Consider the following 21966-nt stretch of genomic DNA (forward strand, 5'->3'; position numbering starts at 1 on the left):
GGAACCGTTGGGCGCATGCGCCACTGCAGGCTGGCGGCTCGCGGCTCCTTCTTCCGGCCTCCTCCTTAGGCCGGCACCGGCAGAAGCCGGGCGAGCGCGGAGCCCCAAGCGAGTGACCTGCGACCCCGGAAGTGGACCCCAGATCCTGGGGTTCTCCCTGGTCCGGAGACTAGAGAGCTGTCGCCTGCACCCCGGGAGCATCCACCCCACGCCCACCTCTGGATGCCGCCGACGGGTGCCCGGCCCGTGCCCCGCGCCTGCCTGACGGCTCGGCCCCTCGGAGCAATTCTGGGCCACGAGTGGGGACGCGGACCCCGCCCCTGATGCAGCCCCACCCCCGCGTCTGGGCCTTGCACCGCTGACTGTCCTGGTCGGCCCCGCCCCCTGCCCGCACCCTCGCGCGGCCGAGCCCCCCTCCCCCGCTGGGGGAGGCCATGGCGTGAGCGTGAGGCCAGGCCCCGGGGCCCTCAGGCGCCAGACGGGGCATGGGCCGGGGGCCGCCCCCATGAGGGTCCCGGGAGTGGGGCGCGCGCAGCAGCGGCGGGGCCATGGGGTCGCAGGTGTTGCAGATCCTGCGCCAGGGGGTGTGGGCCTCGCTCACCGGCGGTTGGTTCTTCGACCCGCACCAGAGCACCTTCTCCAACTGCTTCCACCTCTATGTCTGGATCTTCCTGCTCATCTTTCCCTTCTTGCTGTACATGGTGAGACGCCACGGCCACCTGTAACTCCAGCCGGGAGAGGGAGGGCAGCCTGGCAGGGATTCGGGGCCGTGCCCTGGGCTCTGGGACGTGGAGAGAGAGGAATCACTGCAGAGTTTGGGTCTGCGTGGAAGAGGCCAAAGTCTACCTTTCTTGGATCGAGTGACCTTGAACCCCACACTTAATCTTATCCAGCTAAACAGAAGACAGAGCTCCTTGCCGAGGGCTGTGTAGTGGTTGTATGCAGAGATGATGAAGTTTTCTAGTGAGTCTGTGAATCCTAGCTATGACGACGATGGCAGCTACGTCCTGTAGTGGCAAGGCTTTGTGAAAAGAGACCTGGTTTACTTTCATTCTCAGGTCCTGCCTCCCAGCTTGATGGTGGCCGGCGTGTACTGCCTCGTGGTGGCTGTCATCTTTGCTGCCATCAAGACCGTCAACTATCGGCTGCATGCCATGTTTGACCAGGGCGAGATCGTGGAGAAGCGCAGCTCTACCATGGGGGAGCTGGAGGAAGAGCCTGCCCAGGGGGACAGCAATCCGCCCAGGTGGGTGGGGTAGGGACTGTGCTGGGGATTGAGGGGTTTTGGTGCCTGGGCCTGAACCTTGCAGGGTGGAGTAGGGACTTAGGGAACATTGGCTCTCTGAGTGAATGTGAACACTTGTCTTGTGTTAGCCCAGGAATTGTAAAGTGACTTCTGAAGAAGAAGCAGTGACAAAGATGGAAGTAGCATACACAGAGGAGAGGTTAGCTCAAAGCTGCTGTTCTTTTTCGCTGCCAGGGACCCTGGAGTGGAGATGACAGTGTTCCGGAAAGTCAGTTCCACACCCCCAGTGCGCTGCAGCTCCCAGCACTCTGTGTTTGGCTTCAACCAGGTCTCGGTGAGTGGGCCTGGACTTCAGCTTGTCCTGCTGTTCCTCCGCGAGCCAGTCCCTACTGTGGGTGCGTCCTGAGCCTACTTCTTGCCTTGTTTGCTCCTTCACGCCTCTCTCTGTCTACTCAGGAGCTGCTGCCCCGAATGGAGGACTCTGGGCCCCTGAGAGGTAGGTGGCTGCTCTTTAGGGTTGGAGCATAGTGCTGTGGAACAGGGGCTGGCATGCTGTGCCAGGGGGTCCTGCTGACACCTCTGGGGCCGTGGTTGCAGACATCAAGGAGCTGGTGCGGGAGCAGGGCAGCAACAATGTGATCGTGACCTCTGCCGACCGAGAGATGCTGAAGCTCAGCTCGCAGGAGAAACTGAGTGCGTGGGCCTTATGGGGCTGAGGCTTGTGGGCTAGACCAGCTGTTTTGTCATTGAATCCCCTCAACTTTGGCTCCATCCTGGGTCTCCTCTGTATTCCTCTGTGGGACCTCCCCAGTGTGCTGCTGTGGCTGGGCTCTCAGGAAAAGTACAGGGCATAAGAGCCCCCTTACCACCAGTTCCTTTTGCAGAAAACCCTTTTTCTCATTTTCTGTCTCCCATTCTTCTGGCAGTTGGAGACCTTCCCCAGACGCCTCCAGGGGCTGTCCCAGACCCCTCTCTTCCCAGTACAGACTCTTCAGAGCCTTCTCCTCTGGCTGGAGATGGAGCGCCCTGGAGTGGGAGCAGCATGGCTGACACTCCCATGAGCCCCCTCCTGAAGGGGAGCCTCAGCCAGGAGCTGAGCAAGAGCTTCCTGACCCTGACCCGGCCTGACCGGGCCCTGGTGAGGACCAGCAGTCGACGGGAGCATCGCAGAGGGGCAGGTGGCTATCAGCCCCTTGACCGGCGGGGCTCAGGGGAGCCCACGCCCCAGAAAGCGGGCTCCTCAGACTCTTGTTTCAGCGGCACTGATAGGGAGACATTGAGCAGCTTCAAGAGTGAGAAGACCAACTCCACCCATCTGGACAGCCCCCCAGGGGGGCCAGCCCCTGAGGGCAGCGACACAGACCCACCCTCTGAGGCTGAGCTGCCCGCCTCGCCAGACGCCGGAGTCCCCTCAGATGACACGCTGCGTTCCTTTGACACGGTCATTGGAGCAGGGACACCACCGGGCCTGGCTGAGCCGCTCCTGGTTGTGCGGCCCAAGGACTTGGCCCTGCTACGGCCTAGCAAACAGCAGCCACCCCTGCGAAGACACTCTCCACCTGGCCGTGCTCCTCGACGGCCCCTGCTTGAAGGTGGGGCTTTCTTTGAGGATGAAGACACCAGCGAGGGCAGTGAACTGAGTCCGGCCTCCAGCCTCCGATCGCAGCGCCGCTACAGTACTGACAGCTCCTCTTCTACTTCCTGCTACTCCCCTGAGAGCTCCCGGGGTGCAGCAGGGGGACCCCGGAAGCGGAGGGCCCCCCATGGGGCTGAGGAGGGAACTGCTGTGCCCCCCAAGCGGCCATATGGGACCCAGCGGACGCCTAGTACCGCCAGCGCTAAAACACATGCCCGAGTGCTGAGCATGGATGGGGCTGGGGGTGATGTTCTGAGGCCCCCACTGGCTGGCTCCAAGGCCGAGCTGGAGGCCCAGGTTGGGGTGGAGCAGGCTGCTGGTGAGCCTGCTGTGCTGCCTGCTGAGGCCCGAAGGGGACCTGCTGCCAACCAGCCCGGCTGGCGGGGGGAGCTGCAGGAGGAAGGTGCCGTTGGGGGAGGTGAGTACTGGCTCTAGAGGCGGGCTGGGGGACGTAAGTTACGGGCTTGGGTTTGGGCAAAGGGCAGGTAAGAGTGGACCTGGTCAGTGTCAGCTCAGCCTCTGTCGTAGGCAGCAGATGGATGTGGGCCTGGTGATGATTGACATTGTCTGCCAAATCTCGTAGACATGGGTTCAGCCACCTGCCTTCGCATCCTTGGTTAGCACCTGAGTCTTTGTCCCCTGAGGACTCTCATCATCCACACTTATCCTCCCACCACCAGTGGGGTGGGACAGGGCAGATCAGTGTCATCCTTGTTTGCAAGTAAGAAAACTGAGCAAGGGGCTATGTGACCTGGCTGGGCCCCAGAGCTGGGACGTGGTTGTACCAGGCTTTTAGCTTCCTGGCGGAGCACCATCTCCAGCCTTACTCCCCCAGCCCTGTCTGAGCATCTGTCACTTACGCTTGGGGACCTCTCTCTGGGCAGCAGCTGAGGAGACTGGCAGGCGGGACCGCTCAAGCAGTGTGAGGCGGACCCAGGCCATTCGGAGACGCCACAATGCAGGCAGCAACCCCACCCCTCCAGCCTCTGTCATGGGCTCGCCTCCCAGGTGAGCACCCTGCCGGCTGGGCTGAGGGGCACCAGGGGCCGGGGAGGGCCCACGAGCTCTAACTGGCGCTGACCTGGGGCTGACCCTCTCCAGCAGCCTGCAGGAGGCTCAGCGGGGCCGGGCTGCCTCTCACTCCCGGGCGCTGACGCTGCCCTCTGCGCTGCATTTCGCCTCTTCACTGTTGCTCACCCGGGCCGGTGCCAATGTGCATGAGGCCTGCACCTTTGATGACACCTCTGAGGGTGCTGTGCACTATTTCTACGATGAGAGCGGTGAGCCTTCCCCAAGCCCGTTGGCCCGGTGCCTCCCCGCCCTCCCCCAACAACCTGAGTCCTCCCAGCAGTGGTGCTTCCTCAGCCCTGTGGCAGGTACTCTGCTAATTCTGCCAGACATCATCCTTGCAGCCTCTCTGAGGCACGGTGTCTCTGTCATCTTTTTCTCTGATGATGAGGAAATGGAGGCTCAGCCTGCAGTACAGGGGAGATCTAAGGCCAGGGCAGGTGATTGCTGCGCCCAGGCTCTTGACCTGGAGGCCCTTTCCTGTCCAGAGGCTGGGCTGCCCTCTCAGAGGACACAGCATAGGGTTCTGCCTCATTTGATGGGTCTGGTGCCCACATGAGCCGGGCCTTGGTGCTCCTGTCTCTGCCACGCTGCATCATCTCCCATACCCTGCCCCAGGTGTGCGGCGTTCCTACACCTTTGGTCTGGCTGGAGGCGGCTACGAGAACCCTGTAGGGCAGCAAGGGGAGCAGGCAGCTAATGGAGTCTGGTGAGTTCCCAAGCCTGGCCTCCCAGGCCATTGTCTTGGTGGCCTGCATCTCTGGGCAGTTCCCTGAGCCTGGAGTTAGCTCTCTTCCTGCTGGGTTGGTAGAGGCAGCTCAGACCTGCAGGGGGAGGATGGGGAGCAGCAAAGGACAGACCTCCTCGGGTCCCTGGCTCCATGACACTCCAGGCAGGAAGTTTCTAGGAAGCTCAGGGCACAGCCTCAACACTCGGGCCAGGGCCTGGGAGGGGGGCACTTCTGCCACCTGACCCCAGCACTTTTGTCCCTTGGGTCCTGGTTGGTCTCGGCACAGACTGCCCCACGTGCCTGGCCTTGACTTTGACCCCACCCAGCCCCAGGGCTTGCCTATCATGGGATCCTGATGGCTGCTGTTCTCACAGGGACCGACACTCACATTCCTCCAGCTTTCACTCAGCTGATGTCCCTGAGGCCACAGGCGGCCTGAACCTGCTGCAGCCGAGGCCTGTGGTTCTGCAGGGCATGCAGGTGCGCCGGGTGCCCCTGGAGATCCCGGAGGTGAGGAGCGGCCGGGGAAGGGCCGTGCCAGTGGGGCATGATGGGGTGGGCAGATCACTGAGTCTGGCCTGTATAGAGAGCTTGCCCAGGTGCCCCAGGAGGAATGGGCTGTGCTGAGTGAGGGCTCCAGGGTCCCTACTCTGTCTGTCCTGACCTTTGATGCTGGCAGAGGCTCTGAGTCTGAATAGCTGGAGAAGTCAATTATTTGTTTATTCTATGAATACCTCTGGAGTATATTCCTAACTCTGGAGGGGCCCACGGTAAACAGGGGCTATGGGTGTTAATGATGATACTTGTGGAAGTGGCGGTGTTTTGTTGGCAAACAGGGACCCCGTGGTGACTCTGCTGCCCTGCGTGCACTGTGCACATGTGGATGCTGGAGTGCTCTTTGTTAATATTTCTTGTCTCAGTATAGTCATAAACAGTGTTCTCTGTTGCTCTTAAGAACATCACAATTTGGACAGTAAATTTATGTGCTTAATCTATTAACACCAGAAGTGCTAAGAATGCATAAGACACCATCGCAGAGTTTAAAAAATGATTATGAAAGCGTGCCCGGCCCCTGACCCTCAAGGCCACAGATAGATTGAGCAGCCCCCAGAAGCTCCCATCTGTTCCCTTCTGGTTCATTTCTTCCCCGTAACCATGTCAAGTGGAATCGTGGCCGGCGGCCGCCTCCAGAGGGAAGGGCTGTGCGCCTCTGGCTCTCTGTTTTATCCTTGGAGCCCAGTGCAGGGCCGGGCCCATAGCTGGGGCCCCACAAGTGCTTGTTGAGTGAAGGATACAACAAATGAGAAAGGTCAAGTCATGTGCCCAGGGCCTCAGGGCTGGCGTTGGCACCTAGGCCTGTCCTCAAGGCTGAGCTCTGTATGCACTCTTGGATGGGGTAGTCAGAGTGACAGTGACAGGCCCTGTCTGGGAGGAGGGTAGCATTTGTGCCAGGTCCCAAAGGACAAGTGGGTTTCCTTGAGCTTCAGAAGAGGTGGGAGAGTCTGCCTGACTGGGGAAGACAGGCGTGGGAACTGGTGACTCTAGGCAGCCCCTGCAGCCATCGGGCCACATCCTGGAAACCTGGAGAGAGGAGGAGCCCTTTGGGATGAAGGGTTCGGGTGGAGTCTGGGGCCGCTAGATGGGGGCCTTTATGTGCTGATGGAAATGGTCAGCCAGGCTGGTGTGCTGAAGGGAGGTAACAGTAGACGGTGTGTGGGGTGGCGGGGCTGACGACCGCGGCTGTGGGGACTGCAGTTTGACCTGCTGGACCAGGACTCCCTGCACGAATCCCAGGAGCAGACGCTGATGGAGGAAGCGCCACCCCGGGCCCAGCATAGCTATAAGTACTGGCTTCTCCCTGGCCGCTGGACCTCTGTGCGCTACGAGCGGCTTGCCCTGCTGGCTCTGCTGGACCGGTGAGTGTGCTGCGGCCTTGGCCCCCAATTCTTGGAAAGCCCCTGGACCTTGGCTCCCCAGACTCTCTACCTGTGGAGGAAGGCAGGCAGCAGAGAGCCTGACTTGGGGGAAGCTGAGGGCGTGTTGTTGACTGGAGTCTGTAGTGGTGGTTCCTATGGTTCATTTGTGGTGTAAAGGGGTGGTCAAGTGGGTGGTGCTGTATTAAATCTGTCTATTCCAAAGTCCTGCTAAAAAAACCTTTTTTTTTGAGACGGAGTCTCTCTCTATTGCCCAGGCTGGAATGCAGTGGCATGACCTTGGCTCACTGCAAGCTCCGCCTCCCGGATTCACGCCATTCTCCTGCCTTAGCCTCCCAAGTAGCTGGGACTACAGGCACCCACCACCATGCCTGGCTAAATTTTTTTTTTTTTTTTTAAAGTAGAGGTGGGGTTTCACAGTGTTAGCCAGGATGGTCTCAATCTCCTGACCTCGTGATCCACGTGCGTCTGTCTCCCAAAGTGCTGGGATTATAGGCGTGAGACCCCACTCCCAGCTGTCCTATTCACTTTTTTGTATTAGCTTCTGTTGATTTGAAAATCGAGTGCTGTAACCTAGAAAAGCTCACAGACCAGTTATCTCACCTTTCCCATTTCTCAGAGGGGACACCGAGTCCCAGAAAATCTGATAGAGAAGTCAGATGACTTGCCCATTGTAGAGAACTTGGGCCTAGAGTCCATGTGGCTTCCCATCCATTTGGGTTTCTCTAGGTACAGCGACTGGGTGCTGGTCCCATGTGCATAGCGTTGCACGCCCGAGATAGCATGCACGATGTAGCCGCGTGCAGTTAACTCAGCCTCAGCTGGGGATGGGGGAATCCCAGGAGTGATGGCACCCTGAGCTCTCAGCCCTCGATGTCCAGAGTGGGCAAAGATTGGGAAGGAGAGAGCAATACAATGGTCTCTGAAACAGGTGCTTCCAGGCCGCATCCTCAAAGTTATAGGTGTTTGCGTCGTCAGAGTACAAGGATCTGGCATAGGCAGGGTCCCAGAGCTGGGCCTTTAGGGCAAGGTCCATCTCCCCCACTGCCCCACTGGAAGGTGAGGCCGGACGGGCATGCCCTGATTTGGCTGTCCCTGCAGGACGCGGGGAGTGCTGGAGAACATCTTCGGCGTGGGCCTGAGCAGCCTTGTGGCCTTCCTGGGCTACCTGCTGCTGCTCAAGGGCTTCTTCACCGACATCTGGGTCTTCCAGTTCTGCCTGGTCATCGCCTCCTGCCAGTACTCCCTGCTGAAGGTCAGGCTGGGCTCCCTGTGTTTCCCTCCGCACCCAGCTCTTCCCCGAGATTGCCCTTCCCACCACTTCAGTTTTAAGGGGTATAAGCTAAAAGGTAGATAATTTGCCTAAGATTCCCTAGAGCCGGCCAGCTCTTTTACAAGCAAGAAAACTGAGGCCAGGACAGTTCGGGGGCCTGACCTGGTCACTCATAACTGCCTAGTGGTGGAGCTGAACAGGTCCGGGGCCTCTGACCATCCCGTGGGCATCGGCTCTAGTTGCCAACGTAGCCCTGTCTCTTCCAGAGCGTCCAGCCTGATGCGGCATCCCCCATGCACGTGAGTACCCATGGAGCAGCGCCTCTGGCCAGGAGGCCCCGGGAGGGGCTGAGACCAGGTGGGGAGGAGGGTAGGGCATGGAGGGCTGGGGGTCCCTCGTCCCTCACCTCCATCGCCCCCACCTGGCCAGGCTCTCCAGCTTGGACCCAGGGCCAGGCCTGGGGCCCTTGAGTGTGTGCATGTGCCAGAGGCGTGGCCAGTGGGGGAGACCCAGCTCCTCATGCGCTGACCCCTCAGGGCCACAACTGGGTGATCGCGTACAGCCGGCCTGTCTACTTCTGCATCTGCTGTCTGCTCATCTGGCTGCTGGACGCCCTGGGCTCAGCTCAGCCCTTCCCACCTGTCTCCCTCTATGGCCTCACGCTTTTCTCCGCCTCCTTCTTCTTCTGTGCCCGAGACGTGGCCACTGGTGAGGCTGGGGCAGGGATGAGGTGGCCCAGGAGGGTGAGTCCCCGAGGGTGGGCCACGGGAAGCCAGCAGGCTGACCGGGCCTTCGTGTCCCCTCCCTACCAGTGTTCACCCTGTGCTTCCCCTTCGTCTTCCTCCTGGGCCTCCTGCCCCAGGTGAACACCTGCCTCATGTACCTGCTGGAGCAAATAGATATGCACGGCTTCGGGGGCACAGGTATGATGCCCACAGGTGGCTCCGGGGTGGGGTCTGTGCGGAGGCCCCGGAGGGCCCTCCGATTGGGTCCTTGGCTCCACCCTTGCGGAACCTTCTTCCGCATCTGTACTGCAGACTCAGGGTTTCTGCCCTCTCCTCTCTCCTTCCCTCCCCAGGCAAGTGGTTTAAATCTGAGAATCTTGGAAGCTCTGAAGGCCCCTTGGGGCTTGGAGCAACAGAGAACAATGGACTGGGGGTGCCGTTCCAGGGAGGCCAGCCTCTGGGAGTTGAGGGGAAGTGGGGCTAGGGTTGAGGTGGGTACCTGCAGGTGAGAGCTGGGCTGTACTTCTCCCTTCCGCACAGCCGCCACCAGCCCGCTCACGGCAGTCTTCAGCCTCTCCCGCAGCCTGCTGGCCGCTGCCCTGCTCTACGGCTTCTGCCTTGGGGCCATCAAGGTAGGGGTGGCTTTCGAGGTGGGGGCATGCTGCAGTGTGTAGGGATGGTTGGGGCGGGGCTGTGAACTGGGCTCAGCAGTGGCTTCTCACATGGGGGCAGCCCGGACTCCATGCTTACCTCACCTCCCCTGACCAGCATGGATTCTCTCCCCAGACTCCGTGGCCAGAGCAGCACGTCCCTGTCCTCTTCTCAGTCTTCTGTGGCCTCCTGGTGGCGCTGTCCTACCACCTGAGCCGGCAGAGCAGCGACCCCACCGTGCTCTGGTGGGTTCCCGCACGCGCCTGTGCTCGCGCTGGTGTGTGTACTCCGGGTCGTGTGTTTGTGTCTGCACAGTAGGGGTTTGTGGTCTGTGCATGTGCCTGTGACTGGGGCCAGGGAAGAAGGGGCGTCCTCCTCCTGACTCTTCCTCACCCCCAGGTCTCTGATCCGGAGCAAGCTCTTCCCTGAGCTGGAGGAGCGCAGCTTGGAGACAGCCCGGGCCGAACCCCCGGACCCCTTGCCGGACAAGATGCGCCAGTCAGTGGTGAGGGGGCGGGGGGTGGGGTTCTGTGGGGAGGTGGTGACAAGTTCTGGGGGTACTGGGAGGGGCATGTCCAACCTGGGCTGCTGGGCAGCTGAGTGTCTCTCCTGGCCGGGCAGCTGAATGTCTCTCCTGGCCCTGCAGCGTGAGGTCTTGCACTCCGACCTGGTGATGTGTGTGGTTATCGCCGTGCTCACCTTCGCCATCAGTGCCAGCACCGTCTTTATTGCCCTGAAGGTTTGTGTGGCATGGGCCGCTGCTGCCTCTCACTGTCTTGGTGGGAGCCTGCTCGATCTGAGCACCCTGGGCAGCCCCTCCCCGGCTTGTGCCAGGTGGCCCTCTGTGGCCCCTTGGTCTGCTCCCGTCGGCTGAGCCTCTGGCCTCTCCCTCCTGCAGTCGGTGCTGGGTTTCGTGTTGTACGCACTGGCTGGGGCCGTGGGCTTCTTCACACATTACTTGCTGCCACAACTCCGCAAACAGCTGCCCTGGTTCTGCCTGTCACAGCCCGTGCTGAAGCCGCTGGAGTACAGCCAGTATGAAGTGCGTGGTGAGTTCCCGCCCCTGATGGTCAGGCCTGGGCAGTGGTTCAGGCTGCAGCCTGGCTGGTGAGAGCTGTGGTCCTCTCAGCTCAGGAGTGCCAGCAGGGGGCACTCACTGCCCACACTACCCTTTCTGCACCCTCCCTGCCCTCTGTGTCCGTGTTGCCCTGCTGCGCTCTCCACCTACTCTCCTCCCCGTGCCCTGCTGTGCCCTTCCCTTGCCTGCGTTGCCCTGGTCCTGCCCTCCTTGCTGTCTGTGAGGAGACGGAAGAATTGGAACCCCAAGGCCCTGAAGGGATCTCTTGTCCAGAATTAAACACTGGTCATCAATGGACCAGAGCTGCCTGGAGCACATTTTTACTGGGCTGCGTAACATTTTTTAAAAAATCCTGGAGCCTGTATTTTAGCATCTTGATCTGAGATATGAAGATCCACGTTTCTTGAGTTTTTCTTAAACGACAGAAGATTCTGCCTCCCGGACTAGCATCCGTCTGTGGCTACAACCAGCGTGAACCGAGGGATCTGCCCTTTAGAAGGGCCCAGCTCACGGGCTCACCGTGCGATCAGGCCCTAGCCAGCCTGCTGTACGTGGGTGTTTGCGATTTCATCATTGGCCTTGTTTTTGCAGACAGCAAAGCAGGGCAGAGCACCCACCATAAAGCAAGCCTCGATGTGCTAAATGGCATGTGGAGCCCTTTCCCTGCTGAGGCTCGTTGCTCTCTGAGCTGCCACAGATCAGCCCTCCCCCCAGAGTCTCTGAGGACTCAGGACAGCACAGCCTGCCCTCCTAGGGAAGGACTTCCACAGGGAAGGTGGGTGTGTGGAAGCCAGGTACTGATTCCTGGCCTCTGCACACAGGTGCCGCCCAGGTGATGTGGTTTGAGAAGCTGTATGCTGGCCTGCAGTGCGTAGAGAAGTACCTCATCTACCCAGCCGTGGTGCTCAACGCCCTCACGGTGGATGCCCACACAGTCGTCAGCCACCCGGACAAGTACTGCCTCTAGTGAGGACCACCCCACCCTCAACGATCCCATCACCCACTTTCCCTTTTGATCCATGGGGAAACTGAGGCCTAAGAGGAAATGAGTCACGTCTAAGGTTGCTCAGCAAGCTAAAGCAGGAGAAGTGTTGTCTCTTCAAAAGCAAATGTGTTCCCACCACTTCCTTTGGAAGAGAAGGGACTAAGAGTCACGGGTCCAAAAGAGCAGGGGTCAGCCCAGCAGAGCAGAGGCCAGGGGTTGCTCTCCGGCCAGAGTAGGCAAGGGATGGGACACCTATACCCACTGCCCCTGGTCCCCTACCGAGCACCTGATGCCTGCCCCTCACCCACAGCTGCCGGGCGCTGCTGATGACCGTGGCTGGGCTGAAGCTGCTGCGCTCAGCCTTCTGCTGCCCTCCGCAGCAGTACCTGACGTTGGCCTTCACTGTCCTGCTCTTCCACTTCGACTACCCGCGCCTCTCCCAGGGCTTTCTGCTTGACTACTTCCTCATGTCGCTGCTTTGCAGCAAGGTGAGCTGGTGGCTGTGGCCCAGACGCCAGGCTGCCCAATGGGAGCAGAGCCAACTTCTGCCTGGGTGGGAAGAGAATTTCCTGAGGGCCTGTGGCCACCACTCTATCAGCGCCATGGGCCTTTGCAGCAGCTTCTCAAGGAAGGGGTTACTTCCACCCTCCACAGAGGGGAAGCTGAGGCTGAAGGAGGTTGAGGGACTTGCCTCAGGTTTTCAGAGAATTGGCGGGCAGCCAGAATGTGAACCCAGGCCTGTCCCCACGACCACCTCCTCAGAAATGGTTAGGGTAATCAGGACCTGGCCTTACCCTCTGGATGCAAACCTCTGAGTTCTGCACCCCTTTGCCACCCTGGATCCAGAGCAGTCAGAGCTGAGTTTCGGAAGCTCCTAGTGCCTTGGCGTGTACAGGTGCTCTGCTGGCTGTGACATTGCCAGGGCTTGGGGGGCTCTTTGAACTAAGGACCATTCTCCTGCACTGTACTGGAGGCCAAAGGCCTCCTGTACTGGAGAAAAAGGCAGACCTGAGCCTTTTTCTCCCTGACGTGAACATTCTGTTCTTGTTTTCTGGCCTGGCCCAGGATGGTGGGCATCCACACTGCGTACCCTCTGAGGGCAGGGCCTGTGGCTCTCCTCGACTTTCAGTACTATAGTCCAGCTTCAGCCTCACCAGTGACTTAGTGGCATGACCTGAGGAGGTCATTTACCTTCTGTATCTTCTCTGAACTTCAACTTTCCCATCTGTGAAATGGGGCCAGCAATAGGAATAAGAAGCTCACAGGGTACTTGTGTGAACTAAATGGCCACTGCCCTCTTAGAGCTCAGGCAGGGGTTGCTAATGGTGTCAGGTGCCTTGAGCCATGTCCAGAGCACAAGGGCTGGTAGTGATCTTGAGCTTGGCCCCAGTGGGATGACCCAAGCCTCTGAATGGGGCCTGGCATCCAGAGGCTTCTATGAGTGACCCTGCATGTCTTTTTTCTTCTCCCTGTTGGCCCTGCCAGCTGTGGGACCTGCTGTACAAGCTGCGTTTCGTGCTGACCTACATCGCGCCCTGGCAGATCACCTGGGGCTCGGCTTTCCACGCCTTTGCCCAGCCCTTTGCCGTGCCACGCATCCGGCCTGTGTTTGGGTGGGGTTGTGCAGGGAGGGCTGTGGCCTGGGGCAGTGGGGGGTGGTGGGGGGCTGGGAGGTCCTGTTGCCTGCTGCCTCCTTGACTGTAGCTCAGACTCGGCCATGCTGTTCGTCCAGGCCCTGCTCTCGGGGCTCTTCTCCACACCTCTCAACCCGCTGCTGGGCAGCGCCGTCTTCATCATGTCCTATGCGCGGCCCCTCAAGTTCTGGGAGCGTGACTACAAGTGAGTCTCACAGGAGGCGGGAGCACGCCCAGCAGGACAGGAAGGGAGGGGTGTGGAGCCCAGGCTGAAGGCCACCCACAGAGGGGCCCACAGCAGGTATGGGAGGGCTTGGGCACAGTGGGGACACTTGAGGTGGTGGATCTGATGCGGGCAGAGCCTGCACCAGGCTAAGGCCTCGGGCTCACAGCTTGGGGATGGTGGGGTCTGGGGATGAGCCCAGCCTCCCTGCTTCCTGGCTGTGTGTCCTGCGTGAGTCCCTTCATGTCCCTGAGCCTCAGTCTCCTCATCTGCCTGCATAACGGGGCTGTCCTGGATGGCGTTGGCCTTGTGGCACAGGGAGAGCATGAGCAGGGTGCATCCTCTCTTCACCTTCTTGGCCAACCGCCTTGTTGCTCTCTCTCTGAACAGCACTAAACGTGTGGATCATTCCAACACCCGCCTGGTCACACAGCTGGACCGGAACCCTGGTGTGTACCCAGCCATCCAAGGAGCTTTAGGGCAGGGCCTCCCTGGGGAGGGAGCCTCGCTAACTTGTCACGTTGTCCGTTTGCCTGTCCTGGGTCCTAGGCGCTGATGACAACAACCTCAACTCCATCTTCTACGAGCACCTGGCGCGTTCGCTGCAGCACACGCTGTGTGGGGACCTGGCGCTGGGCCGCTGGGGCAACTACGGCCCTGGCGACTGCTTCGTCCTGGCCTCCGACTACCTCAACGCCCTGGTGCACCTCATCGAGGTTGGCAATGGCCTCGTCACCTTCCAGCTGCGTGGCCTTGAGTTCCGGGGTGAGCCGCAGGACCAGGCTCGGGTGGGCAGGCACGGCTCGGGCCTGACATGGGAGCTGTGTTCAATAGCACATGCGAGTGAGGTCTAGTCCAGCTCTGCCCAGGCTGGCAGGTGGCCTTGGGCAAGGCACTCCTCCTCCCTGGGCCGCGTTTCCCAGTCTGAGCAATGAGGTGGCAGGGTCTCTTGGCCAAGCCCTGTACCTACCCCAGCTTTAGGTCCCAGTGACTCTACAGGTCACTGCAGTAAGGGCCTGGGCCTGGAGGTCTGAGTTCTCATGCCCAGCCTGCTCTGTGGTCTCAGGCTTGGCCCACGGATTGGGCGCCATGAGCGAGCCAGCTCCTTCCTCTCAGGAAGACGTGTGTTGAATGCCCGAAGAGTGCAGAGGGGCCAGACCCAGTGTCCCTGCTCCCTCCTGCCCTGCCCTTGGATGCTGGGAGTTGGAAGGGGACAGGCAGGCGCTCCTTTGTGAATGTTGGCATCCAATAAGGTTGACTCCCCTGGCGTCCGGGGGGGAATGGCAACAGGCCTCTGATGCCATGTTGGTCACTCTCCCAGGACGGGGCAGGTAGGGATTGTTCTTGCGGCTCCTGACTGCACACCCCTCCCCCACAGGCACTTACTGCCAGCAGCGTGAGGTGGAGGCTATCACCGAGGGTGTGGAGGAGGACGAGGGCTGTTGCTGCTGCGAACCCGGCCACCTGCCACGGGTCCTGTCCTTCAATGCCGCCTTCGGGCAGCGCTGGCTGGCCTGGGAGGTGACAGCCAGCAAGTACGTGCTGGAGGGCTATAGCATCAGTGACAACAACGCTGCCTCCATGCTGCAGGTTTTCGACCTCCGCAAGATCCTCATCACCTACTACGTCAAGGTATGGCGGGCAGGCGCGGCCGGGCAGCAGGGCCCCTGCTGGTGAGCGCTCGCTGACCAGAGGCCCCAGTACCCCTTTCTGGGTTGTTGGGAACCTGTTTTGTCCAAGGGAAGCCAAGGCCTCAGAGTTTAAGTGTCCCCTGAGGTGCCATTGCCAGACCTCAGGTTACAGGGGCTTCTATGCCCATATGGCTCTGATAGGTTCCCAGGCAAGGAAGGCTTGCTTTGGGCAGTGAGTATGGGGCAGGTGGGCAGTTGCAGAGGCCAGCCTTTGAAACCACCTGCCACCTGCCCCCTGCCCCCAGCTCACCCAGCACAGAGCAGTAGTAGAGCTAGCAGTTGTCGCGTTAATGATCGTCATGGGAGCGGCTGCCTGAGCAGTAGCATTTGCTTTAGGTGGGCGCTATGCTGGACATCTCTCCTGAGCTGGGTAGAGTCCCCCTACTCTTTCAGAGGGGCCCTGCTGTCTCACAGATGTGGAAGTTGGCTTGCAGAGGTTCCAGAATCTGAAGAAAGTGGCCAAGCCAGGCTTTGAACCCAGGCCAGCCCTCTGAGCCACGGAGCTTTCCTGCCTCAGCCTGAGGGCTCTGAGCCAGGCCTGAGGATCTTGAGCTACCTCTTGGGGATGGTGGGAGTTGCTGAGGCAATGTGGGGTGCATAAGGAGCCCTGGAATGGGGGTTCTGATCAGCCTGGAATGTTTCTTCCCTGTGTGCCTCAGCTTACCCCTTGAGAAGTGGGGGTTATTGCAGTTCTCTGAGACGGCAGAAATGTTGAGGCTTGCCCAGGCGTGGTGGCTCATGCCTGTAATCTCAGCACTTTGGGAGGCCGAGGCAGGTGGATCTCTTGAGGTCAAGAGTTTGAGACTAGCCTGTCCAGTGTGGCGAAACCCCATCTCTACTAAAAATACAAAAAAATTAGGTGTGTGTGATGGTGGGTGCCTGTAATCCCAGCTACTCAGGAGGCTGAGACAGAAGAATCGCTTGAACCTGGGAGGCAGAGGTTGCAGTGAGCCAAGATCGTGCTACTGCACTCCAGCCTGGGCGACAGAGCAAGACTGTCTAAAAAAAAAAAAGAAAAAAAGAAAATTTGAGGCTTGTGGTGCCCAGAATAAGAGTACTGGGAGTGGGGTGGCCTGCTGGTCACAGTCCAGGCTCCCACATGCCTTCTTAGGATCTGCCTTGGCACTCCCTATGTTGGGCTCGGGGGGTGGCCTATTGGGGCCCAGGTGAGCCTGCCACCTGCCACCTAGGTTCTCTCTGCAGCAGTTTCACGCGCTGATGGCTGGCCTTCTCTAAAGGACATCCTGTCCACACCACGTATCAGAGGAGCTGTCATTTCTTTGTCATCCTTCTGCCCTCCCAGCCACTCCTAGGCAAGGATTTGTGAGACCACCCCCCTTTCATCAAGAAGGAGGCTGTGTCTAGAGAGGGATATTCCCAGTCCCAGGTCACCCAGAGGTGATGGCCCAGTCTACCTTCCGGTCCCATCTTGAGAGAGGTGCCCTTGCCCAGGTTGCCCCGCTGTGCCTGCCAGGCCAGGGCCAGCAGGTTGAGATGCGCCCGGCCAGGTCTCTTGTCCCATGGGGAAGCTGACTTGCCACATCTAAGGCTGCCTCAAAGGCTGGGCAGAATTTGAGTCTGGGGGAAATGCTTGGAGGACCTGGGGTGGCTCCGCTGAGGATGTGGACTGAGGGTGAAACTTGGAAGGACAAGTCAGGGCTGCCGGGGATGGGGCGGGGGGAGGCGGGTGTGCTGGAGAGCTTGGTGCATTTGGGGAAGTGTCACAGCTGCAGGGATAGGTCCTTTCCAGCCTTCGAGGTTGGCCAGTCGGGGCAGAGCCCCTCCTGTTAGCTTTGCCCTTCTCATGGGAGTCACTGGGCTCTCAGACCTGCTTCTGCAGCTGGGAAAGACCACAAGAGTCGGAAAAGGCACCATGGCTTGAAGCTGCACGGAGTCCGGGCAGTGCTTCCCGGAAAGCACCTTGGGCAGAGCCCAGCTTGCAGTGAGCGCTCGCAGGCGGAGCCGCTGCTAGTATTGCCCCCGTCTTCAGTTTCCTCCCGAGATGACTGTGAGTGTGTCAGAGAAAAGGATGGCACTGGTGAAGGTTAACCAAGCATCTGAGCACCTGATATGTGCCAGGCCAGCTCCTCCCCCTGTACTCGAAACTTTTCTTTTTTCTTTCTTTCTTTTTTTTTTTGTTGAAACAAGGTCTCATTCTGTTGTCCAGGCTGGAGTGCAGTGGCGCCATCTGGGCTCACTGCAATGTCCACCTCCCACGTTCAAGCAATCCTCCCATCTCAACCTCCCAGGTAGCTGGGACTACAGGCGTGCACCATCACGTCTGGCTAACGTTTGTATTTTTTGTAGAGATGGGGTTTCGCCATGTTGTCCAGTCTGGTCTTGAACTCCTGGGTTCAAGCGATCCTCCCACCTCCGCCTCCCGAAGTGCTGGGATTACAGGTGTGAGCCACCCTGCCTGACCAAAGCTTTTCTTTTCTGGGTCTTTTTAGCAGCTCTGGTAAAAAGCTGGATTGTAGAGGCAAGCTGTGGGCAAGAAGGTCAGTCTGGAGCGGGTCTGCCCTGGCAAAGGGCCTGCCCCATTATCTCCGTCTCAGGGTGGCACATGGAATCTTTGTCACCTCACTGGCTGCCCTGCCGGCCTTAACCTGCCCATCCATCCTGGCCATGCCAGCTACCTGCCTTTCAAAGCTCCTGTACATTTGCCCAAACCCCTGCTTATAACCAACAGGGCCTTTTAACAAGAGGTCCAGGAGCCCCCAGCTTTGGGTACCAGGTGTGCCCGTGGCTTCTTTCTGAGGCGAGGCCTGATGTCTGTCATGCTTCAGCTGCCTAAAGGGATCTGTGACCCAGGCGCTCTGAGGTAGGCCCAATACTACAGCCTGCCCTTCCGGCCCCGAGATCTGGATCCCACAATGTCATGATGGGGAAGGTCTGGTGTTCAGATTGCAGTTCAGTCTGTCCTGCCCGCTTTGCTCCCCGCCCCCCGCCCATGTGACATTTGGATGCTCCTTCGCTCGGGGTTCTGTTTGTGCAGGAACACCAGCCCCTGCTGTTGCCCCGCCCACAGGCTGCACTGGCACTGAAGGTTCACCTGAGGGCCTCACCCCAGGGTTGAGGCCGGCCCGAGGCGGGTGGGGGACAGGGTTCAGGGCAGGTGGGGCCATTCCCACCTTGATGACTTGGAAGCTGAGGTGGTAAAGGTTGAGCATGATGATCTTGTTCTCAGGGGCTGCCATCTGTCTGAGCCTCATATTTCTCATATAAACGGCATATTCTGGTCAGAGGCAGGCAGATGCTTCCTGTGAGTGCTGGCTCCAGCACAGGACTTACCACTCTGTAAGTGGGTGCTTCCTGGTGACTTTGTTGCTCCTCCTCCCTGGCTTAGGGGAAGGAGCTAACTTGCCTAGTTGCTCTTGAGAGCTGAGACGGCTTTAGGAGCGGGGCATCCCAGAAAGCAGACTTCAGCTCAGTCTTGGGGAAGAGCCTCTGAACCTCCATGCTTTCTTCTCCAGTGGCCAGGGCTGGGACCCCGGCCTGACGCCTGCCCCTCCTCTCCCAGAGCATCATCTACTACGTGAGCCGCTCACCAAAGCTGGAGGCGTGGCTCAGCCACGAGGGCATCGCGGCAGCCCTGAGGCCTGTGCGGGCGCCCGGCTATGCCGACTCGGACCCCACCTTCTCTCTGAGTGTGGATGAGGACTATGACCTCCGCCTGTCTGGCCTCTCGCTGCCCTCCTTCTGCGCAGTGCACCTCGAGTGGATCCAGTACTGTGCCTCCCGGCGCAGCCAGGTCAGGCTCCACTACCTGAGGCTGCCACGTGGGGCTGTGGGACCTGGGCTTCCCTGCCTCCCTTCTCCCTATTTGGTTTCCTCTCACTCTGAGCCTCCCTTGGCCTGGGCCCCAGCCCCCACTCCAAGTTCCCTGTCCCAGGTCTGAGCTGGGCTCTGGGACGGGGGTCCTTATGCCACAGCCCGTGGACCAGGATTGGAACTCCCCGCTGGTCACGCTGTGTTTTGGCCTATGTGTGCTGGGCCGCCGGGCCCTGGGGACAGCCTCTCACAGCATGTCTGCAAGGTGAGTGCTCGGGTGTCCCACTGGGCCTACTGCCGTCCCCACCCCACCTCTTCCACGAAGAGCCCTGTGGTCTCTGGCTGCAGTGGCCCTTCCTATTGGGGTACCTCTTCTCCTGTGGGCAGGGCACTTCCGGGTCATGACCTTGCCTGCTCCTCAGCGCTCTGTGAGAGACATGGGCAGAGATTGGCCTGTCAAGATGGGGAAACTGAGGCCCAGCGTGAGGAAAGGCCTCTGCTTGGATCACTCTGAAGCCTTACCCCTGGGTCTTCGACACCCCTCTCTTTCCCCTCCCTGTTCTTCCTCTCACTTAGCCTGGAGCCCTTCCTCTACGGCCTGCACGCCCTGTTCAAGGGGGATTTTCGCATCACCTCCCCACGCGATGAGTGGGTCTTTGCCGACATGGACCTGCTTCACCGCGTTGTGGCACCTGGGGTTCGCATGGCCCTCAAGCTTCACCAGGTGGGGGAGGGGTGTGCCCAGCGCATGGGCAGGTGGGGAATGAAGCCTGTCTCCAGGGCAGGGGCCACTGACCCCGGTCCCCCTGTCCTCCCTACCAGGACCACTTCACGTCCCCAGATGAATATGAGGAGCCAGCAGCCCTATACGATGCCATTGCGGCCAACGAGGAGCGGCTGGTCATCTCACATGAGGGTGACCCGGCATGGCGCAGCGCCATCCTCAGCAACACGCCCTCCCTGCTGGCGCTGCGCCACGTCCTGGATGATGCCTCTGATGAGTACAAGATCATCATGCTCAACCGGCGCCACCTCAGCTTCCGAGTCATCAAGGTTGGGCCGGCCCCACCTGCCCTAAGCCCTGCCCCCAAAACCCCTTGGGCCAGTCCCCTGACCCTGGCATGTGGCTCACAGGTGAACCGGGAGTGCGTGCGCGGCCTGTGGGCCGGGCAGCAGCAGGAGCTGGTGTTCCTGCGCAACCGCAACCCTGAGCGTGGCAGCATCCAGAATGCCAAGCAGGCGCTTCGCAACATGATCAACTCCTCCTGTGACCAGCCGCTGGGCTACCCCATCTACGTGTCGCCTCTCACCACCTCGCTGGCTGGCAGCCACCCCCAGCTACGGGCGCTGTGGGGTGGCCCCATCAGCCTGGGTGCCATTGCCCGCTGGCTCCTGCGCAGCTGGGAGAGGTGAGGCCTCGGGAAGGGGTGACGTGTGGCACGGGAGGAAGCTGAGGTGCAGTACCTCCCTCCTGGGTCTCAGAGGGAGGATGTGCTGGAGCCAGGGCTTGAATCCCGAGAGATGACCCCCTCCCAGAGCTGACCTGCCCCTCCTAGATGTCACCTTACCCCCAGAGCTAACAGTGGCCTTTAGCCGTCAAGCACTGTTGACAACGCACCCTCAAAAGACTCTGCAAAGTAGGTGGCAGCTTCTTAGAGGGGAGGATCCTGGGGCTCAGAGGTATTAGATGACTTGTCCTGGGGCTGAGGATTCATGCTTGTGAGGACTCTGGCCTCAGACATGTCCCTCCTGATCCCTTTTCTACCTCCCCACCCCCAGGCTTCACAAGGGCTGTGGTGCCGGCTGCAATAGTGGCGGGAACGTGGATGATTCAGACTGTAGCGGGGGCGGTGGCCTGACCTCCCTCAGCAATAACCCTCCCATGGCACACCCCACGCCTGAGAACACGGCAGGTGAGCAGGCGAGGCTGGGCTGAACCCGTGGGTGAGAAGTACAGCCCAGCTGAGGTCTCTGCTGTCTTATCTGTCTCCTACAGGCAATGGTGACCAACCCCTCCCACCAGGCCCTGGCTGGGGGCCGCGGCCCTCCCTGAGTGGCTCTGGTGATGGACGGCCCCCACCTCTGCTGCAGTGGCCTCCCCCTCGGCTCCCTGGACCACCCCCTGCATCGCCTACCCCCACAGAGGGTCCCCGGACCTCACGGCCCCCTGGTCCTGGTCTCCTCAGTTCTGAGGGCCCCAGTGGGAAGTGGAGCCTGGGGGGCCGGAAGGGGCTAGGAGGATCTGATGGGGAGCCAGCCTCAGGTAGCCCCAAAGGAGGTACCCCCAAATCTCAGGTAAGGCACCTGTGGGAGGGTTGGGTCGCAGAAGGCTAAGGCCTGCTCATCTGCCAATCTCTCTCCCCTCCCCCAGGCGCCTCTAGACCTCAGCCTCAGCCTCAGCCCGGATGTCAGCACTGAGGCCTCACCCCCCAGAGCTGCCCAGGACATTCCTTGCTTGGACAGCAGTGCCCCTGAGAGTGGCACACCTACGGGTGCCCTGGGCGACTGGCCTGCCCCTGTCGAGGAGCGTGAGAGCCCGGCTGCCCAGCCCCTGCTGGAACACCAGTACTGAGCTACGTGGCGCCCACTGGATCTCCTCCTAGGACTCAGTAACGGACCTGCTCTGCTGCCTCTCTGCTGGACCACAGAACTGAGTGGCTTTGGCCTCCATGTCTGAACCCTGACCTCTGGCTGCCTTGGCCAGAGTACCAAAACTGAATGACCCAGACCTCTGACCTTGACCCCTGATCTCTCTCATCCCCAGTCCAGGGCCTGGGCTCCCCAGATGGAGGCAGTCAGCCTCCCAGCCAGACCCTAAGAGCCAAACCATGGGCTGGTCCCTCTTGGAGCCCGTGGTCAGGACCACCTCAGCCCCTGGGCCTGCACTGACTGCAGGGGTGGCCCCGTTGGCCTGGACCTGGGGCCTGAAGTGTGGGAAGGGTGGTTTCTTTATTTCCTTTTTTTTTTTGGTTCTTTTTTTTTTTTTTTTTTTTTTTTTGTGCTTCGGAGACATCAGAATTAATAACACTATTTTTGATTTTGGTTGGCAGTTTCTTTTTCTACCTGGGAATGGGTACATCATAGTATGGGTGGCCACGTTGGGATGGACAAGCACACAGAGGGGTGAAGGATGTGAGGCTGAAGTCTGGTAGATATCAAGGGCAGACCAAGGTGGGGTTCAGGTAGAACCGGGTCCTCTTCCCTGCAGGACTGCTCCCTTTTCAAGCCTTCATCTGAAGGATAGTGTCTGCCATTTCCCACCATATGGTCAGAGACTTCCAGGTCTGGTGGCTCCTACATTTATCAGGCTTGTCCTTGGCA

The 21966-nt window shown here is 59.9% G+C and overlaps 1 protein-coding gene across 1 annotated transcript; it reads left to right on the forward strand.

Moving 5' to 3' along the window:
* The first annotated feature begins 10 nt into the window (after positions 1-10).
* On the forward strand, positions 11-21687 carry PCNXL3 (pecanex-like 3 (Drosophila)). Its single transcript, XM_011965187.1, has 35 exons — positions 11-701; positions 1059-1246; positions 1481-1580; positions 1703-1742; positions 1844-1939; positions 2173-3300; positions 3767-3890; positions 3984-4162; positions 4569-4659; positions 5055-5190; positions 6475-6596; positions 7716-7869; positions 8154-8186; positions 8424-8595; positions 8700-8810; positions 9153-9244; positions 9399-9508; positions 9663-9768; positions 9910-10002; positions 10162-10312; positions 11163-11307; positions 11637-11814; positions 12812-12920; positions 13036-13165; positions 13574-13632; positions 13733-13948; positions 14562-14815; positions 18395-18625; positions 18807-18910; positions 19222-19369; positions 19468-19698; positions 19780-20054; positions 20425-20558; positions 20642-20940; positions 21017-21687. The coding sequence occupies exons 1-35, from the start codon at positions 549-551 to the stop codon at positions 21215-21217; spliced, it is 6093 nt and encodes a 2030-aa protein (XP_011820577.1). The 5' UTR covers positions 11-548; the 3' UTR covers positions 21218-21687.
* Positions 21688-21966: the final 279 nt, after the last annotated feature.

This window comes from Mandrillus leucophaeus, unplaced genomic scaffold, assembly GCF_000951045.1.
Source record: "Mandrillus leucophaeus isolate KB7577 unplaced genomic scaffold, Mleu.le_1.0 Scaffold718, whole genome shotgun sequence".
Classification (NCBI taxonomy): domain Eukaryota; kingdom Metazoa; phylum Chordata; class Mammalia; order Primates; family Cercopithecidae; genus Mandrillus; species Mandrillus leucophaeus.